The following is a 15,880-nucleotide window of genomic DNA, read 5'->3' on the forward strand; positions in this document are numbered from 1 at the left end:
ATGAGCAGATGATGATGTGCAAGTAGAAATACTGGTGTGCAAAAGAGCAGAAAAGTAAATAAAAACAATATGGTGATGAGGTAGGTAGATTGGGTGGGCTATTTACAGATGGGCTACGTACAGCTGCAGCGATCGGTTAGCTGCTCAGATAGCTGATGTTTAAAGTTAGTGAGGGAAATAAAAGTCTCTAGCTTCAGCGATTTTTGCAATTCGTTCCAGTCATTGGCAGCAGAGAACTGGAAGGAAAGGCGGCCAAAGGAGGTGTTGGCTTTGGGGATGACCAGTGAGATATACCTGCTGAAGTGCGTGCTACGGGTGGGTGTTGTTATTGTGATCAGTGAGCTGAGATAATGCAGCGCTTTACCTAGCGTAGACTTATAGATGACCTGGAGCCAGTGGGTCTGGCGGCGAATATGTAGCGAGGGCCATCCGACTAGAGCATACAGGTCGCAGTGGTGGGTGGTATAAGGGGCTTTGGTGACAAAACTGATGGCACTGTGATCGATTGCATCCAGTTTGCTGAGTAGAGTATTGGAAGCTATTTTGTGAATGACATCGCCGAAGTCTAGGATCGGTAGGATAGTCAGTTTTACAAGGGTATGTTTGGCGATGGTGGCTTTGTTGCGAAATAGGAAGCCGATTCTAGATTTAATTTTGGATTGGAGATGTTTAATATGAGTCTGGAAGGAGGGTTTACAGTCTTGCCAGACTCCTAGGTATTTGTAGTTGTCCACATATTCTAAGTCAGAACCGTCCAGAGTAGTGATGTTGGTCGGGCGGGCGGGTGCGGGCAGCGAATGGTTGAAAAGCATGCATTTGGTTTTACTAGCGTTTAAGAGCAGTTGGAGGACACGGAAGGAGTGTGGTATGGCACTGAATCTCGTTTGGAGGATAGTTCACTTCTTACGGATCGGTAGGGCGCTGGTGGCAAATTCAAAATAAAAAATTATAATATTAAACATTCATATAAATACAAGTGTCATACATTTTTATTTTTATTTATTTCACCTTTATTTAACCAGGTCGGCTAGTTGAGAACAAGTTCTCATTTGCAACTGCGACCTGGCCAAGATAAAGCATAGCAGTGTGAACAGACAACACAGAGTTACACATGGAGTAAACAATTAACAAGTCAATAACACAGTAGAAAAAAGGGGAGTCTATATACATTGTGTGCAAAAGGCATGAGAAGGTAGGCGAATAATTACAATTATGCAGATTAACACTGGAGTGATAAATGATCAGATGGTTATGTACAGGTAGAGATGTTGGTGTGCAAAAGAGCAGAAAAGTAAAATAAATAAAAACAGTATGGGGATGAGGTAGGTGAAAATGGGTGGGCTATTTACCAATAGACTATGTACAGCTGCAGCGATCGGTTAGCTGCTCAGATAGCAGATGTTTGAAGTTGGTGAGGGAGATAAAAGTCTCCAACTTCAGCGATTTTTGCAATTCGTTCCAGTCACAGGCAGCAGAGAACTGGAACGAAAGGCGGCCAAATGAGGTGTTGGCTTTAGGGATGATCAGTGAGATACACCTGCTGGAGCGCGTGCTACGGATGGGTGTTGCCATCGTGACCAGTGAACTGAGATAAGGCGGAGCTTTACCTAGCATGGACTTGTAGATGACCTGGAGCCAGTGGGTCTGGTGACGAATATGTAGCGAGGGCCAGCCGACTAGAGCATACAAGTCGCAGTGGTGGGTGGTATAAGGTGCTTTAGTGACAAAACGGATGGCACTGTGATAAACTGCATCCAGTTTGCTGAGTAGAGTGTTGGAAGCTATTTTGTAGATGACATCGCCGAAGTCGAGGATCGGTAGGATAGTCAGTTTTACTAGGGTAAGTTTGGCGGCGTGAGTGAAGGAGGCTTTGTTGCGGAATAGAAAGCCGACTCTTGATTTGATTTTCGATTGGAGATGTTTGATATGGGTCTGGAAGGAGAGTTTACAGTCTAGCCAGACACCTAGGTACTTATAGATGTCCACATATTCAAGGTCGGAACCATCCAGGGTGGTGATGCTGGTCAGGCGTGCGGGTGCAGGCAGCGAACGGTTGAAAATCATGCATTTGGTTTTACTAGCGTTTAAGAGCAGTTGGAGGCCACGGAAGGAGTGTTGTATGGCATTGAAGCTCGTTTGGAGGTTAGATAGCACAGTGTCCAAGGACGGGCCGGAAGTATATAGAATGGTGTCGTCTGCGTAGAGGTGGATCAGGGAATCGCCCGCAGCATGAGCAACATCATTGATATATACAGAGAAAAGAGTCGGCCCGAGAATTGAACCCTGTGGCACCCCCATAGAGACTGCCAGAGGACCGGACAGCATGCCCTCCGATTTGACACACTGAACTCTGTCTGCAAAGTAATTGGTGAACCAGGCAAGGCAGTCATCCGAAAAACCGAGGCTACTGAGTCTGCCGATAAGAATACGGTGATTGACAGAGTCGAAAGCCTTGGCAAGGTCTATGAAGACGGCTGCACAGTACTGTCTTTTATCGATGGCGGTTATGATATCGTTTAGTACCTTGAGCGTGGCTGAGGTACACCCGTGACCGGCTCGGAAACCAGATTGCACAGCGGAAAAGGTACGGTGGGATTCGAGATGGTCAGTGACCTGTTTGTTGACTTGGCTTTCGAAGACCTTAGATAGGCAGGGCAGGATGGATACAGGTCTGTAACAGTTTGGGTCCAGGGTGTCGCCCTCTTTGAAGAGGGGGATGACTGCGGCAGCTTTCCAATCCTTGGGGATCTCAGACGATATGAAAGAGAGGTTGAACAGGCTGGTAATAGGGGTTGCGACAATGGTGGCGGATAGTTTCAGGAATAGAGGGTCCAGATTGTCAAGCCCAGCTGATTTGTACGGGTCCAGGTTTTGCAGCTCTTTCAGAACATCTGCTATCTGGATTTGGGTAAAGGAGAACCTGGAGAGGCTTGGGCGAGTAGCTGCGGGGGGGGCTGTTGGCCGAGGTTGGAGTAGCCAGGCGGAAGGCATGACCAGCCGTTGAGAAATGCTTGTTGAAGTTTTCGATAATCATGGATTTATTGGTGGTGACCGTGTTACCTAGCCTCAGTGCAGTGGGCAGCTGGGAGGAGGTGCTCTTGTTCTCCATGGACTTCACAGTGTCCCAGAACTTTTTGGAGTTGGAGCTACAGGATGCAAACTTCTGCCTGAAGAAGTTGGCCTTAGCTTTCCTGACTGACTGCGTGTATTGGTTCCTGACTTCCCTGAACAGTTGCATATCGCGGGGACTATTCGATGTTATTGCAGTCCGCCACAGGATGTTTTTGTGCTGGTCGAGGGCAGTCAGGTCTGGAGTGAACCAGGGGCTATATCTGTTCTTAGTTCTGCATTTTTTGAACGGAGCATGCTTATCTAAAATGGTGAGGAAGTTACTTTTAAAGAAAGACCAGGCATCCTCAACTGACGGGATGAGGTCAATGTCCTTCCAGGATACCCGGGCCAGGTCGATTAGAAAGGCCTGCTCACAGAAGTGTTTTAGGGAGCGTTTGACAGTGATGAGGGGTGGTCGTTTGACTGCGGCTCCGTAGCGGATACAGGCAATGAGGCAGTGATCGCTCAGATCCTGGTTGAAGACAGCGGAGGTGTATTTGGAGGGCCAGTTGGTCAGGATGACGTCTATGAGGGTGCCCTTGTTTACAGAGTTAGGGTTGTACCTGGTGGGTTCCTTGATGATTTGAGTGAGATTGAGGGCATCTAGCTTAGATTGTAGGACTGCCGGGGTGTTAAGCATATCCCAGTTTAGGTCACCTAACAGAACAAACTCTGAAGCTAGATGGGGGGCGATCAATTCACAAATGGTGTCCAGGGCACAGCTGGGAGCTGAGGGGGGTCGGTAGCAGGCGGCAACAGTGAGAGACTTATTTCTGGAGAGAGTAATTTTCAAAATTAGTAGTTCGAACTGTTTGGGTATGGACCTGGAAAGTATGACATTACTTTGCAGGCTATCTCTGCAGTAGACTGCAACTCCTCCCCCTTTGGCAGTTCTATCTTGACGGAAGTGGTTATAGTTGGGTATGGAAATCTCAGAATTTTTGGTGGCCTTCCTGAGCCAGGATTCAGACACGGCAAGGACATCAGGGTTAGCAGAGTGTGCTAGAGCAGTAAGTAAGAAAAACTTAGGAAGGAGGCTTCTGATGTTGACATGTATGAAACCAAGGCTTTTTCGATCACAGAAGTCAACAAATGAGGGTGCCTGGGGACATGCAGGGCCTGGGTTTACCTCCACATCACCCGCGGAACAGAGAAGGAGTAGTATGAGGGTGCGGCTAAAGGCTATCAAAACTGGTCGTCTAGTGCGTTGGGGACAGAGAATAAAAGGAGCAGATTCATGGTGTGGTAGAATAGATTCAGGGCATAATGTACAGACAAGGGTATGTTGGGGTACGGGTACAGTGGAGGCAAACCCAGGCACTGAGTGATGATAAAAGAGGTTGCATCTCTGGACGAGCTAGTTATGCTGGGTGAGGTCACCGTATGTGTGGGAGGTGGGACAAAAGAGGTATCTGAGGCATTTTGAGTGGGACTAGGGGCTCCGCAGTAAACTAAAACAATAATGACTATCCTAAACAACAGTGTACAAGGCATATTGACATTTGAGAGAGACATAAAGCGAGGCATAAAGCAATCACAGGTGTTGATTGGGAGAGATAGCTAAGACAACAATGGGTAAGACAACAACAGCTAATCAGCTAAGACAATAACAACAGGTAAAATGGCAATGAATGGGCAGAGAGGGTCAGTTAACTATACACAGGGCCTGAGTTCGAGGCTGGGGACAACAGAAATAAACAAAATGGAGTACCGTGATTAACTGGAGAATGAGATTCATTCTCTGATCCTTTGATTGGGTGGACAATGTGTCAGTTCATGCCGCATGATCTCTGATAGGTTGGAGGACATAAGTAAGTAAAGCAGTTGTAATTACAGGGTGGATATGACAGCAGCCAGGGAAAACACTGGAGTGGATTGAGATCATTTGGGGTGGTGGATCCATCATCTCTGGAGCCTCTTTTAAGAGCAGATTCACCATCTCCAGAGACAGTAGTAATGTACTGTACTTAGACATCACCAGTCTGCAGGCTGAGGACACAGCTGTGTATTATTGTGCTCGCTACCCACAGAGATAGAAACCAGCACCAGACCTGTACAAAAAAATCACCTACCCCATAAACGGTTGGAGTTATATGTACACATCGGGAGTGGACGATCTTAGCCTTTACATGAAATACATCCTAATATGATCTGATGACTGTATGAACTATATGTAGTATCAGTCTCTAGTCATAACCTAGGTCTACTATAGGAGAAGGACAGATCTAGAAATGACGCAATACACTCACTATTAAACATTTATTAAAATGTTATTCAAATATTGTGTTATTGATTATTGAGCACGAGAGATTTAAGAGACATGTTTCTCTGTTCGATGGTAGACAGCGTGTGTCTGGTTACTGACAGACAGAGTTTTTGCAGTGATGAAGGTTGTCTGTGACTGTGTGTGTGGCTGCCTTTCAGAGCTGGTCATTGATATACAGTTCATAGCAGAGGACCTTATTTGCATATTAGAGAAGAGTCAATATTGAGGGTCTAGGATCCAGAAAATATATGCTGTACAGTTTTCCATACAAGCATCACTAACTGTACAATGCTTACAGTAGGAAACTAAGTGATCAACATTAGATACAACCTATTCTACAGTGATCATGGAGGATTTAGAAGTTTTCTCCAGGGGGACCACAGACAGAGAGTATTAATAAAGTAGCTATCTACTACGTCAGGAGACAGCAGAACAAAATACCACCTAACCCACAGCAGCACTACCATAGAGTTCATGGTCAGATTTTCTAGGTCAGATAGTTAGTAAGCTTGATGTGTCATTCACCACAGATATTTGGAACATGAACCATTCTGCAAATCTAGGTTAGCAAGAGAGAGTGTTAAATGAGAGAGGAAGGTGCTGTGGTTGAAGGAGGGGTATACATTCTCTTCTTCATAAAGCATCAATTTGTTGCTGTGGAAGATATACAGTGTATGAGAGGAAGAGGCAATAGTAGAGATACCGGATGAAACTAGTTCAGCTCAACATTATTAATGCCATTTTGATAATCATGGAGGGAAGATTTTCCATGACTGAAGTGCAGATAGATTTAGGTGAAGCTGACATAGAGATGGATCAGTATGGTGTTGTTGAAGGGGAAGAGGAGGGAGAAGGGGAAGAGGAGAGAGATCGTGGATGTTCAGGCCCGGCCCAGATGACACCAGTGGGCTCTAAGACACATGGGAGCACAGATTAAAGACTAATTCTGTTGCTCTGCGTTCAACAAAATGTAGAGTTTGTACCATATGCTTTCAGAAAATATAATTGGTTTACCAAGAGTAAAACATGACCATTAAAGCTGTCATTTTAGTGACCTTGAAATCAGAATGGTACAAAAGCCTTTATTTCCCCGTTTAAGGCCTTTTCTCATTTGGGAAAAAATCTGTCCTCCATCCTCTCTCCCCTGTGACCCAGAAACCGTTATGTGGTTGAGGAGAGTGTAAATGTGTTAGTGGTCGAACAGAAGTGTGTTCTCCCCTCCTTGATAGCCACTTTTAATCGAGGATAGCCATGTGTAATACTACCTGAGTCCTTCGCTGAAGAGTTTTGACATCTGCCCTTTGAAGTAGTTGTTGTTTTCTAGAAGGAGAAAAGCATGCAGACATTTAATAAACTAAATGATATGTTACTTTTTCCATTATCCTATAAAATATCTTGCACAACTAGTTAAATTAGTTGTATCACTTTTCAGCTTTATTTAGGGATTCCAACCATGTAAAAGTAATTTGCCTGATGATGCACGAGTGGAGTCTCATTTCATACAAGCACATTTTGGTCCACGTTCCTTCTCCTCGCTGCCTCTTCTCGATTACCCAAAACAAGAATGACCCACTTTGTGTCTGTTGCCAAATGTTGCTTTGTTATTAAATAAAACACATTTTTACAATTCATAGGTTGTTGTTTAAGCGTTGTGAACAAGTTCAATATGTTCTGTAATATGCTGGATGTGCAGGCTTTTGTACTAGCCTTACACCAACACATTGGACAACAAAGTCAAGGCCCTTAAGCAGTGTCAACTCTAGCCTTTTGGGGACAAAATAATATCTAGACATCTCACAGCCCTATTCATGAAGCATAGACAGTGTTTCTAAGGTAAGGACATCTCATATTAAAGCATATGGTTGTTTACCCCAGCTGTTTACAGAGGAGGGTTAGTGAAGTGTGTCAGGGGAGTACAACAGTGTGTACATGTTTCACATCCTGTCAGAGGGTTTTTTGTACAGATCCACCACACATTCATATCACTGTGTCCAGCGTGCACAGTAATACACAGCAGAGTCCTCTGCCTTCAGACCAGACAGTTTCAGATGTGTCATGCTCACTGAGCTGTCTTTGGTCAGTTCAATCTGTCCCTCCACGATTTTGGCATAGCCTGCTGCTCCAGTATTGGTGTTGATCCAGCCCATCCATTCCAATGGTTTCCCTGTAGGTTGGTGAATACAGTTCATACCATAGCTTGTAAAGGTGTACCCAGTTCCTCTGCAAGAGAGGTTGAGAGTTTCTCCGCTCTGCTGCTTGTTAGATTCTCTGAGGGGTTTTTGTACAGATCCTCCACTCACTCACACCACTGTGTCTCTTGCACAGTAATACACAGCAGAGTCCTCTGCTCTCAGACCAGACAGCTTCAGATACACCATGCTGTTAGAATTGTCTCTGGTGACTTCTATCCGTCCTTCAACACTTTTTGCATATACAGTTCCACTAGCATCATTCCATATAATGCCTATCCATTCAAGAGCTCTTCCCGCAGGTTGACGTATCCAGGCCATGTTGTAGCTACTAAAGGTAAAGCCAGATCCCTTACAGGAGAGGCTGAGAGGTTCTCCAGGCTTTTTCAGGACTGGACTGGAGGGAATGTCCTCCAGACTCTGACCATATATCCCTAATAGAGAAAAGAGAATGAAGACAATAGATCACTAATATGTTAACTCAATGGATATTGTAATTATCTGGGAAACGTAAAACATTTTGTTCCAATAAATTGCTAGATTATTGAGTACATACTACAGAGGCCCAGCAAGACCAGGAGGAGGTGTAGTTTGCCTGTCATCTTTTCAGGATGGAAGACAATTAATCTATGAGAGGAAACATCACATAAGTACACAGACTTGGGAGTCAGAATTTGCATGACATCCATGGTTGGTTGATAGCATGTCACATACATATAAAAGGGTTTCAAGGTAATTCATTCTAAGACAAAGCCAGACATCATCAGCAAACATTTTCTGTATTGTTTAAACAGTAAAGTACTTTTTTTTCAAATCTCTCAAACAAACATTGATTCATGTATTATGAAATAATTTTTATTAAATCATATTACATTTTTATATTTCCCACAACAATATCACCAACACATTCATACAAGTGGCCCCTGTAAGAAATTGCGGTATGTTGTCTCGTACGTTTTTTGAAAAGTTTTGAATCCGGCCTATTGCCCTTGACACAACTTTCATCACCGTTATCCTTTCTCTCTATATGTTCAATAAAGTCAGAAAATACCTTACAAATGTTTGTTTTTTAAACAACACACACAAAAAACAATAATGAACAATTCACATCCTGAAGTACTGTACCCTAAAATGCAATTATAAACAAACAAATAAATGGCTAAACATCACTCGATTACTTTTTCAAATCATGTGTCATTTTCTCCCACATCTGCAGTACATCACTGTTTTGTGTTTTTATATATATGTTACTGCACTTTTACAATGATACTGTTCATTGGTCTTTTTTTAGGGTTAATCAAGATACTATTTCAGGGAAATGGCTTGATCTGAGTGCAGGTGCATCCTGGGTAGAAGTCATGCTTTGGTAGCGTTGAACTACTGCACAAAACACTCATTTTGATAGACCAGCCTTATAAAACACGTTCTTAAACTCTCACCCCTATATACAATTATAATGAAGACATAGTAATGTATTTAGGGGAACAGCTATGAGAAACCAAAATAGAGCAATTTGTTATTTTAGGTAAGGACTCATTGTTCAATGCAATTCTTGAAAAGTGTGTTATATTTATTACAAACACAAACCATGAATATGGTGTGTCAATAACATTGTGTGTGATGAGTAGCAGTGAATGATTGAAAATATTAAATTATACAAGTAATACAACTGTTAGCAAGGTCTATAATATAAATGAAATAGTGATTCAATGGTCTGATTCTTTGATCCATCTCACCATTTATTAAAACCAAATGCTAATCGTGTCCATGTGGTTGAAACATTGTATGGTTACCAGACACCAGCTGACTCATGCAAAAAGACAGTTTCTCCTCAGCTGAAACAATGTAGTGAGAATTAGATCATGAAAGTGTATAGGAACAGTCCCTGCAGTCCCTGAGCTACTTAACTACTTTAACTGTCTATCTGAATCATCAGAGATGCTAAACTGGGACCCTGAAACACCCAGGTGATAGACTGGAGTTCACCAAGCGTGGTGCCACACAGCTGTGAGGGTCACAGAGGGGATGAGATAGGGGTGGGGTGTGTGAGAGAAACAGACACAACTGATAAAAGCAGAGCAGGACCGGTGTGGAACAAAAACAACTTTTGACCTCTGTCATTGCCAACAAAGGGTATATAACAAAGTATTGATATAAACTTTTGTTATTGACCAAATACTTATTTTCCACCATAATTTGCAAATAAATAAATAAAAAATCCTACAATGTGATTTTCTGGATTTTTTTCTCATTTTGTCTGTCATAGTTGAAGTGTACATATGATGAAAATTACAGGCCTCTCATCTTTTTAAGTGGGAGAACTTGCACAATTGGTGGCTGAATAAATACTTTTTTGCCCCACTGTAAATGTACCAGCACGTTTAGGTTAGCTGCCTATAGACAATCAGAATGTCAATGTCTGTGTTCCTTAGGTGTCAGCACTCTCACACTCTGTGCTTGGTAGAGGTGGTAGCTTTTTGTCATGGACTGTATCATTGTGACCCGCTATATGGCACAGTGGTTTAACCCTGTACAAAAACCTCCCCACCACGCTGTGCAGGGCCAAAGCTGGAATAAACATGTGCAACTTTTCACAACAACCACAACCTGATCTATTGATTTTGATCTCATGAACAGAATGTCAAATGATGTTTTGCTACATATTATTAAATCTGGATTAGTTTGGACTTTCAGCTTTTGCTCTGTCAGGCATTTTGACTATAACAATGATCAAAGCACCTTACTAAGGTCATTTCTTTACACAGTACATTTTTTTGTCATTATTGAAAGTTGAAAATATTTTTTTTACTTAAAATGAACACATTCTGTTGTCAGAATCCAATAATAGGATAATTGGCACCATGGCCTTTTTTGCCTTTACCTCCCTTCTCACCTAATTTGCTCACATTGTATATAGACTTGTTTTTTTACTGTATTATTGACTGTATGTTTGTTTTACTCCATGTGTAACTCTGTGTCGTTGTATGTGTCGAACTGCTTTGCTTTATCTTGGCCAGGTCGCAATTGTAAATGAGAACTTGTTCTCAATTGGCCTACCTGGTTAAATAAAGGTGAAATAAAATAAAATAAATAAAAAAATTGGAGTAGCTGTTTTAGCCAGTAAAGTTAATCCTGTCAGATATTATAATCTAAATGTATATGAAGAAATGCCAATCCATTCTCACCGGCCATCAAGGATAGACTGCACAGATGAGAATGGATAATCATACAACTTAGTCATAATCATACAACTTAAAGAGTGAGATATGCAGCATCTCTTTAGGTTGTAAAATACATGTTATTTGCACAACAGGAATATAAATGTGTTCTTGAACGTAGCCTTAGATGACAGTGTTTAGCTGGTTTACAAGAGCTGCTGTTCTCAAGCTCCCTGTAGTTGTTAGCAGAAGTAGCCTCATGCACTGAATACAGGTGTTGCTGTTGATGGCAGCTCTGATGCCCTGGCAGTCTGCTAGTCTCCAGTAGTTTTAAGGTTCTGCTTTCTTTTCTTAGTCAACATTGTGTTTTTTATCTTTGTGTTCTTGAACGTATCCCTGTTTCTTTGTGTTCTTGAACGTAGCCCTGTCTTTCATTTTTGTTCATTGATTTCACCTGTGTTCGTTTCTCACCTGGTCTCATCAGCTCCCTATTTAGTTCAGTTCTTTCTGTTTGTATGGTTGTGAGGTATTGTTTGTTTTTGACTGCCTACCTGTGCTTGACCATTGCCTGCCTGTGACCATGATACCTGCCTTCTGCTAAGGCATAATAAACATCTGCTGTGCTCTGTGTGTGAATCTACACCTTTTTCTCCCTGAGTATTCATTACAGTAGTATTTACACACATAGAAAGTGACCTGTATCTAAGTCAGTGGTTCACAACTGTGAGGGGATATAAAATTCTGTGGCACACGTAAAATATCCCTATTAATTAATTAATTTAGTTGTAATGATCACATCTGATCCATTCTGAAAATCATCTATTTTATGTGAGAAACATTTGTGTCAAAAAATTATATAGGGTTTATTTTAAATATGTTAATAGTTTTCATAGTTTCTTAATCTTGAGCGTTAATTTGTCTTTAAGAGTCGATTGGTCCGGGGTTAATTAACATTACAATTCTTTTTTTAAATCTGTCATTTTAATCTCTTCCATTTTTAAAATCAAAATCAGGAAATGTTTCAAAGCACACCTGAGAGTTTCTCAACTCACACCAGTAATACACAGCAGAGTCCTCTGCTCTCAGACCAGACAGCTTCAGATACGTGCGGCGGCACGTCGGGTGGGAACCATTGATCGAAGTTACCAAATAATCAACAACTATAATAATCATCATCAAAGCACTGAAATATACAGTATATGTGTGTGTGCTGGTGTGGATGTGTGGATGTGTTGCTTTGGTACATGCAGTGTTTCTCTTCTTTCAAAGAAGTGGTCCTGGCAGTTGCTGGACAGTTTCAGTGCCACAGGTGTGGTATCAAGGGGATAGAGAGAGAGGAACCTACTATTATTAGACAAGTTAGAGAACCAAGAAACCACTTCAGATCAACTGGTAACAGAATGTTGAAGTCTTAGTTAAATATGACAGATATAGCCTAACGTTGTTTTAATCTGTCCTGGGAGGAAGTACAGCTGTACATTGTCTCCATAGATAACTGCCAAGCAGAAACATCTCAGTAGGCAATGTCTTTTTATTTTACCTTTATTTAACTAGGCGAGTCAGTTAAGAACAAATTCTTATTTACAATGACGGCCTAGGAACAGTGGGTTAACTGCCTTGTTCAGGGGCAGAATAAACGTTACTGGTCCAACGCTCTAACCAAAAGGCTATCTGCCGCCCCAAACACAATATAGGATGTGTCCTTCTCCCAGCATTTAGCATCCAGTGGATGTGTCAGTAAAATGATAACGACTAGCTAAAAGTTAGACTTTATTAAAGTGAAAAAAGACACAGACATCACAGGATACTCTTATATTTAAAGATACTGTACAATAGAAATGAACAAATGAAAAATAACACATCACTACAATGCTTGTATAATATTGAGAACAACAATACTAATCAATCAAAATCAATAATGTATAGGATATATACATAACATTATTACTGAAGAACACTACTCCATAACCATCCCAGACCATTATCTTTCTAATCTAGACACATCTATCTCTGCAGTCCATCATGTGTTCTTCACTGCTTCATCTGAAAGGAGGCAGAGACAGATACAGGTTATTACAGTAAACAGACAATAAACAAACAAACACTTGATACCTTATTCTTTCATTTAAAATCGTGACCTTTCAGCTGCCAATGGCCTTCATCAGAAGTCTAAAATCACATGAAATAAGTGGTGTCAGTACCTTGACCAGGCTGAGTACTGTGCTGTAGGTGAGGGAGAGAAGGAAGAGGATGATAAAGGAGGAGGTGGTGGACCACAGGCTGCTGAACTCATCCTCAAAGTTGTCCGTGCAGCTCAGAGCGAAGCCCGCCTCAGGCTCAGTCAGTAGGATGTTCTCTGAGAACAGGGAGAGAGACAGGTGGTGAGGAACGGATGTATACTTGTGTCTGTGTGTGTGCGTGTTCATGTGTGTCTGCTTGTTCGCGTGTGTCTGTATATTCATGTGTTCATGTGTATTGTACACCTGTATTAGTCTTCATCATAATTTGAGCTACATAAAAATTTATATATATTACATTTTAGTTTGCTTACCTGTTGAGACGGTGACTTGTGTCCCTTTACCCCAGTAGTCAAAAGCATCACAATGCTCTGTCTCCATTCATTGCCTGTACAAAAACCCTGCACCTAAATAGGTTGCTTTAAAGTCATGATAATGAATCCAATAAATATTAATATAAATGCAATATTGTAATACTATCATACACCTGATTCCATAAGGACAGATGTTGTGAATTCAGTTTGAATACCTTTTTCATTTGAAGAATATTGTCCCAATCATCATGCAGATATAATGCAGGTTTTGTCTCTGAGGTTTTTGTACAGCCTCATTTCACAGTGCCCCCCAGCCCATATCACAGTGATATACCCCAGCACAAAAACACCCCCTTCACATCTCCATAGGGATTCCATATGACTCTGCTCTGAGGTAGAAGAAGCTAAAGAATCTTACAGAATGATATTCTCTATGAGTTGGTGGATTACTCTTCAATGTTTGTGATTTTTGTTTCTGACAAAAGGTGTATCCATTGTCAATTTGTGACAGTTGTTTGCAAGTTTATGGATTCATGTTGTAGTATAAAACCCAACAGTATGGCCAAAATCCTGTTTATGGTGAGGTTTCATCAGGGTTACCACCATTGTCCTGGGGGGTGTTAATTTGACCTGTTCAGTGTTGATGTGTCCATACAGGAACAAAGGGTTTTTGTACGGCGTAATATCACTGTGGCTCTCAAATAAGAAGCCCAACCTGTAACTGTATAGTCACAGTGATACACACCATAACAAAAACCTCCCACCAGAACCACACACCTGCTCTATGAGGACAGCAACACATTCAGATGGTTGTGGATAGTTAATAATGCACACATCTATTATTTATTTTAATATATGTTAATATTTTAACCATCAGTTAATTAGAACATGTTACCTAAATCCTGTAGCTACAATGATTTTTAACTGGAACAGACATGTATGAGCCTTCCTTATAATAAGGTGTCACGTTCTGACCTTAATTTCCTTTGTTTTGTATTTATTTAGTATGGTCAGGGCGTGAGTTGGGTGGGTTGTCTATGTTTGTTTTTCTAGGTTTTGGGAATTTCTATGTTTCGGCCTAGTATGGTTCTCAATCAGAGGCAGGTGTCATTAGTTGTCTCTGATTGAGAATCATACTTAGGTAGCCTGGGTTTCACTGTGTGTTGGTGGGTGATTGTTTCCGTGTCTGTGTTTGTTCGCCACACGGTACTGTTTCGGTTTTGTTCACGTTTATTGTTTTGTATTCATTGAGTGTTCAGTTCATGTTTTTAAATAAACAACCATGGACACTTACCACGCCGCATCTTGGTCCGATCCTTGCTACACCTCCTCTTCAGACGAAGAGGAGGAAAACCATTACAGAATCACCCACCACCAAAGGACCAAGCAGCGTGTCGACAGGCAGGAGCAGCTGCAGTGGGAGAGGCTGCACCACCTGGAGAAATGGACATGGGAGGAGGAACTGGACGGTAAAGGACCCTGGGATCAGCCTGGAGATTATTGTCGCCCCAAAGCCGAGCTGGAGGCAGCTAAAGCGGAGAGGCGCTGGTATGAGGAGGCAGCACGGAGACGTGGATGGAAGCCCGGGAATCAGCCCCAAAAAAATATTGGGGGGGGGCTTACAGGGAGTATGGCTACGCCAGGTAGGAGACCTGCGCAAACTCCCTGTGCTTACCGGGGGGCTAGAGAGACCGGGCAGGCACCGTGTTATGCAGTGGTGCGCACGGTGTCCCCAGTGCGGGTGCATAGCCCGGTGCGGTATATTCCAGCTCCACGTATCGGCCGGGCTAGATTGAGCGTCGAGCCAAATGCCATGAAGCCGGCTCTACGCATCTGGTCCCCAGTGCGTCTCCTTGGGCCGGTGTACATGGCACCAGCCTTGCGCTCAGTGTCTCCGGTTCGCCTACATAGTCCAGTGCGGGCTATTCCACCTCGCCGCACTGGCAGGGCAACCGAGAGTTTTCAACCAGGTAAGGTTGGGCAGGGTCGGTGCTCAAGAGCTCCAGTGCGCCTGCACGGTCCGGTCTATCCAGTACCACCTCCACACACCAGTCCTCCGGTAGCAGCTCCCCGCACCAGGCTTCCTGTGCGTGTCCTCGGTTCATTACCACCAGTGCCAGCACCACGCACCAGGCCTTCAGTGCGCCTCGCCTGTTCAGCGCAGCCAGAGCCTGTCTCCTCTCCTGCGCTGCCAGAGCCTCCCGCCTGTTCAGCGCAGCCAGAGCCTGTCTCCTCTCCTGCGCTGTCGGAGTCTCCAGTCTGCCCAGCGCCGCCAGTCTGCCCAGCGCCGCCAGTCTGCCCAGCGCCGCCAGTGCTCCCAGTCTGCCCAGCGCCGCCAGTCTGCCCAGCGCCGCCAGTCTGCCCAGCGCCGCCAGTGCTCCCCAGCGCCGCCAGTGCTCCCCAGCGCCACCAGTCTGCCCAGCGCCACCAGTCTGCCCAGCGCCGTCAGTCTGCCCAGCGTCGCCAGTGCTCCCAGTCTGCCCAGCGCCGCCAGTCTGCCCAGCGCCGCCAGTCTGCCCAGCGCCGCCAGTCTGCCAGCAGATCCGCCAGTCTGCCAGACTCTTCCAGATCTGCCAGTCAGCCAGACTCTTCCAGATCTGCCAGA

The 15,880-nt window shown here is 43.4% G+C and overlaps 2 gene segments (V, D, J or C); both read right to left on the bottom strand.

Annotated features, from left to right (window-relative positions):
* Positions 1 to 7,359: 7,359 nt before the first annotated feature.
* LOC135564872 (immunoglobulin heavy variable 1-8-like) lies at positions 7,360 to 8,168 on the bottom strand. The segment is given in 3 exon segments: positions 7,360 to 7,541; positions 7,923 to 8,000; positions 8,123 to 8,168. Coding segments are annotated over 3 exon segments (306 nt in total).
* A 4,353-nt stretch (positions 8,169 to 12,521) lies between these two features.
* Positions 12,522 to 13,964, bottom strand: LOC115104376 (immunoglobulin heavy constant gamma 2-like). The segment is given in 3 exon segments: positions 12,522 to 12,767; positions 12,926 to 13,080; positions 13,276 to 13,964. Coding segments are annotated over 3 exon segments (234 nt in total).
* Positions 13,965 to 15,880: the final 1,916 nt, after the last annotated feature.

The sequence above is a fragment of the Oncorhynchus nerka genome, linkage group LG26 (genome assembly GCF_034236695.1).
Source record: "Oncorhynchus nerka isolate Pitt River linkage group LG26, Oner_Uvic_2.0, whole genome shotgun sequence".
Taxonomy (NCBI): Eukaryota; Metazoa; Chordata; class Actinopteri; order Salmoniformes; family Salmonidae; genus Oncorhynchus; species Oncorhynchus nerka.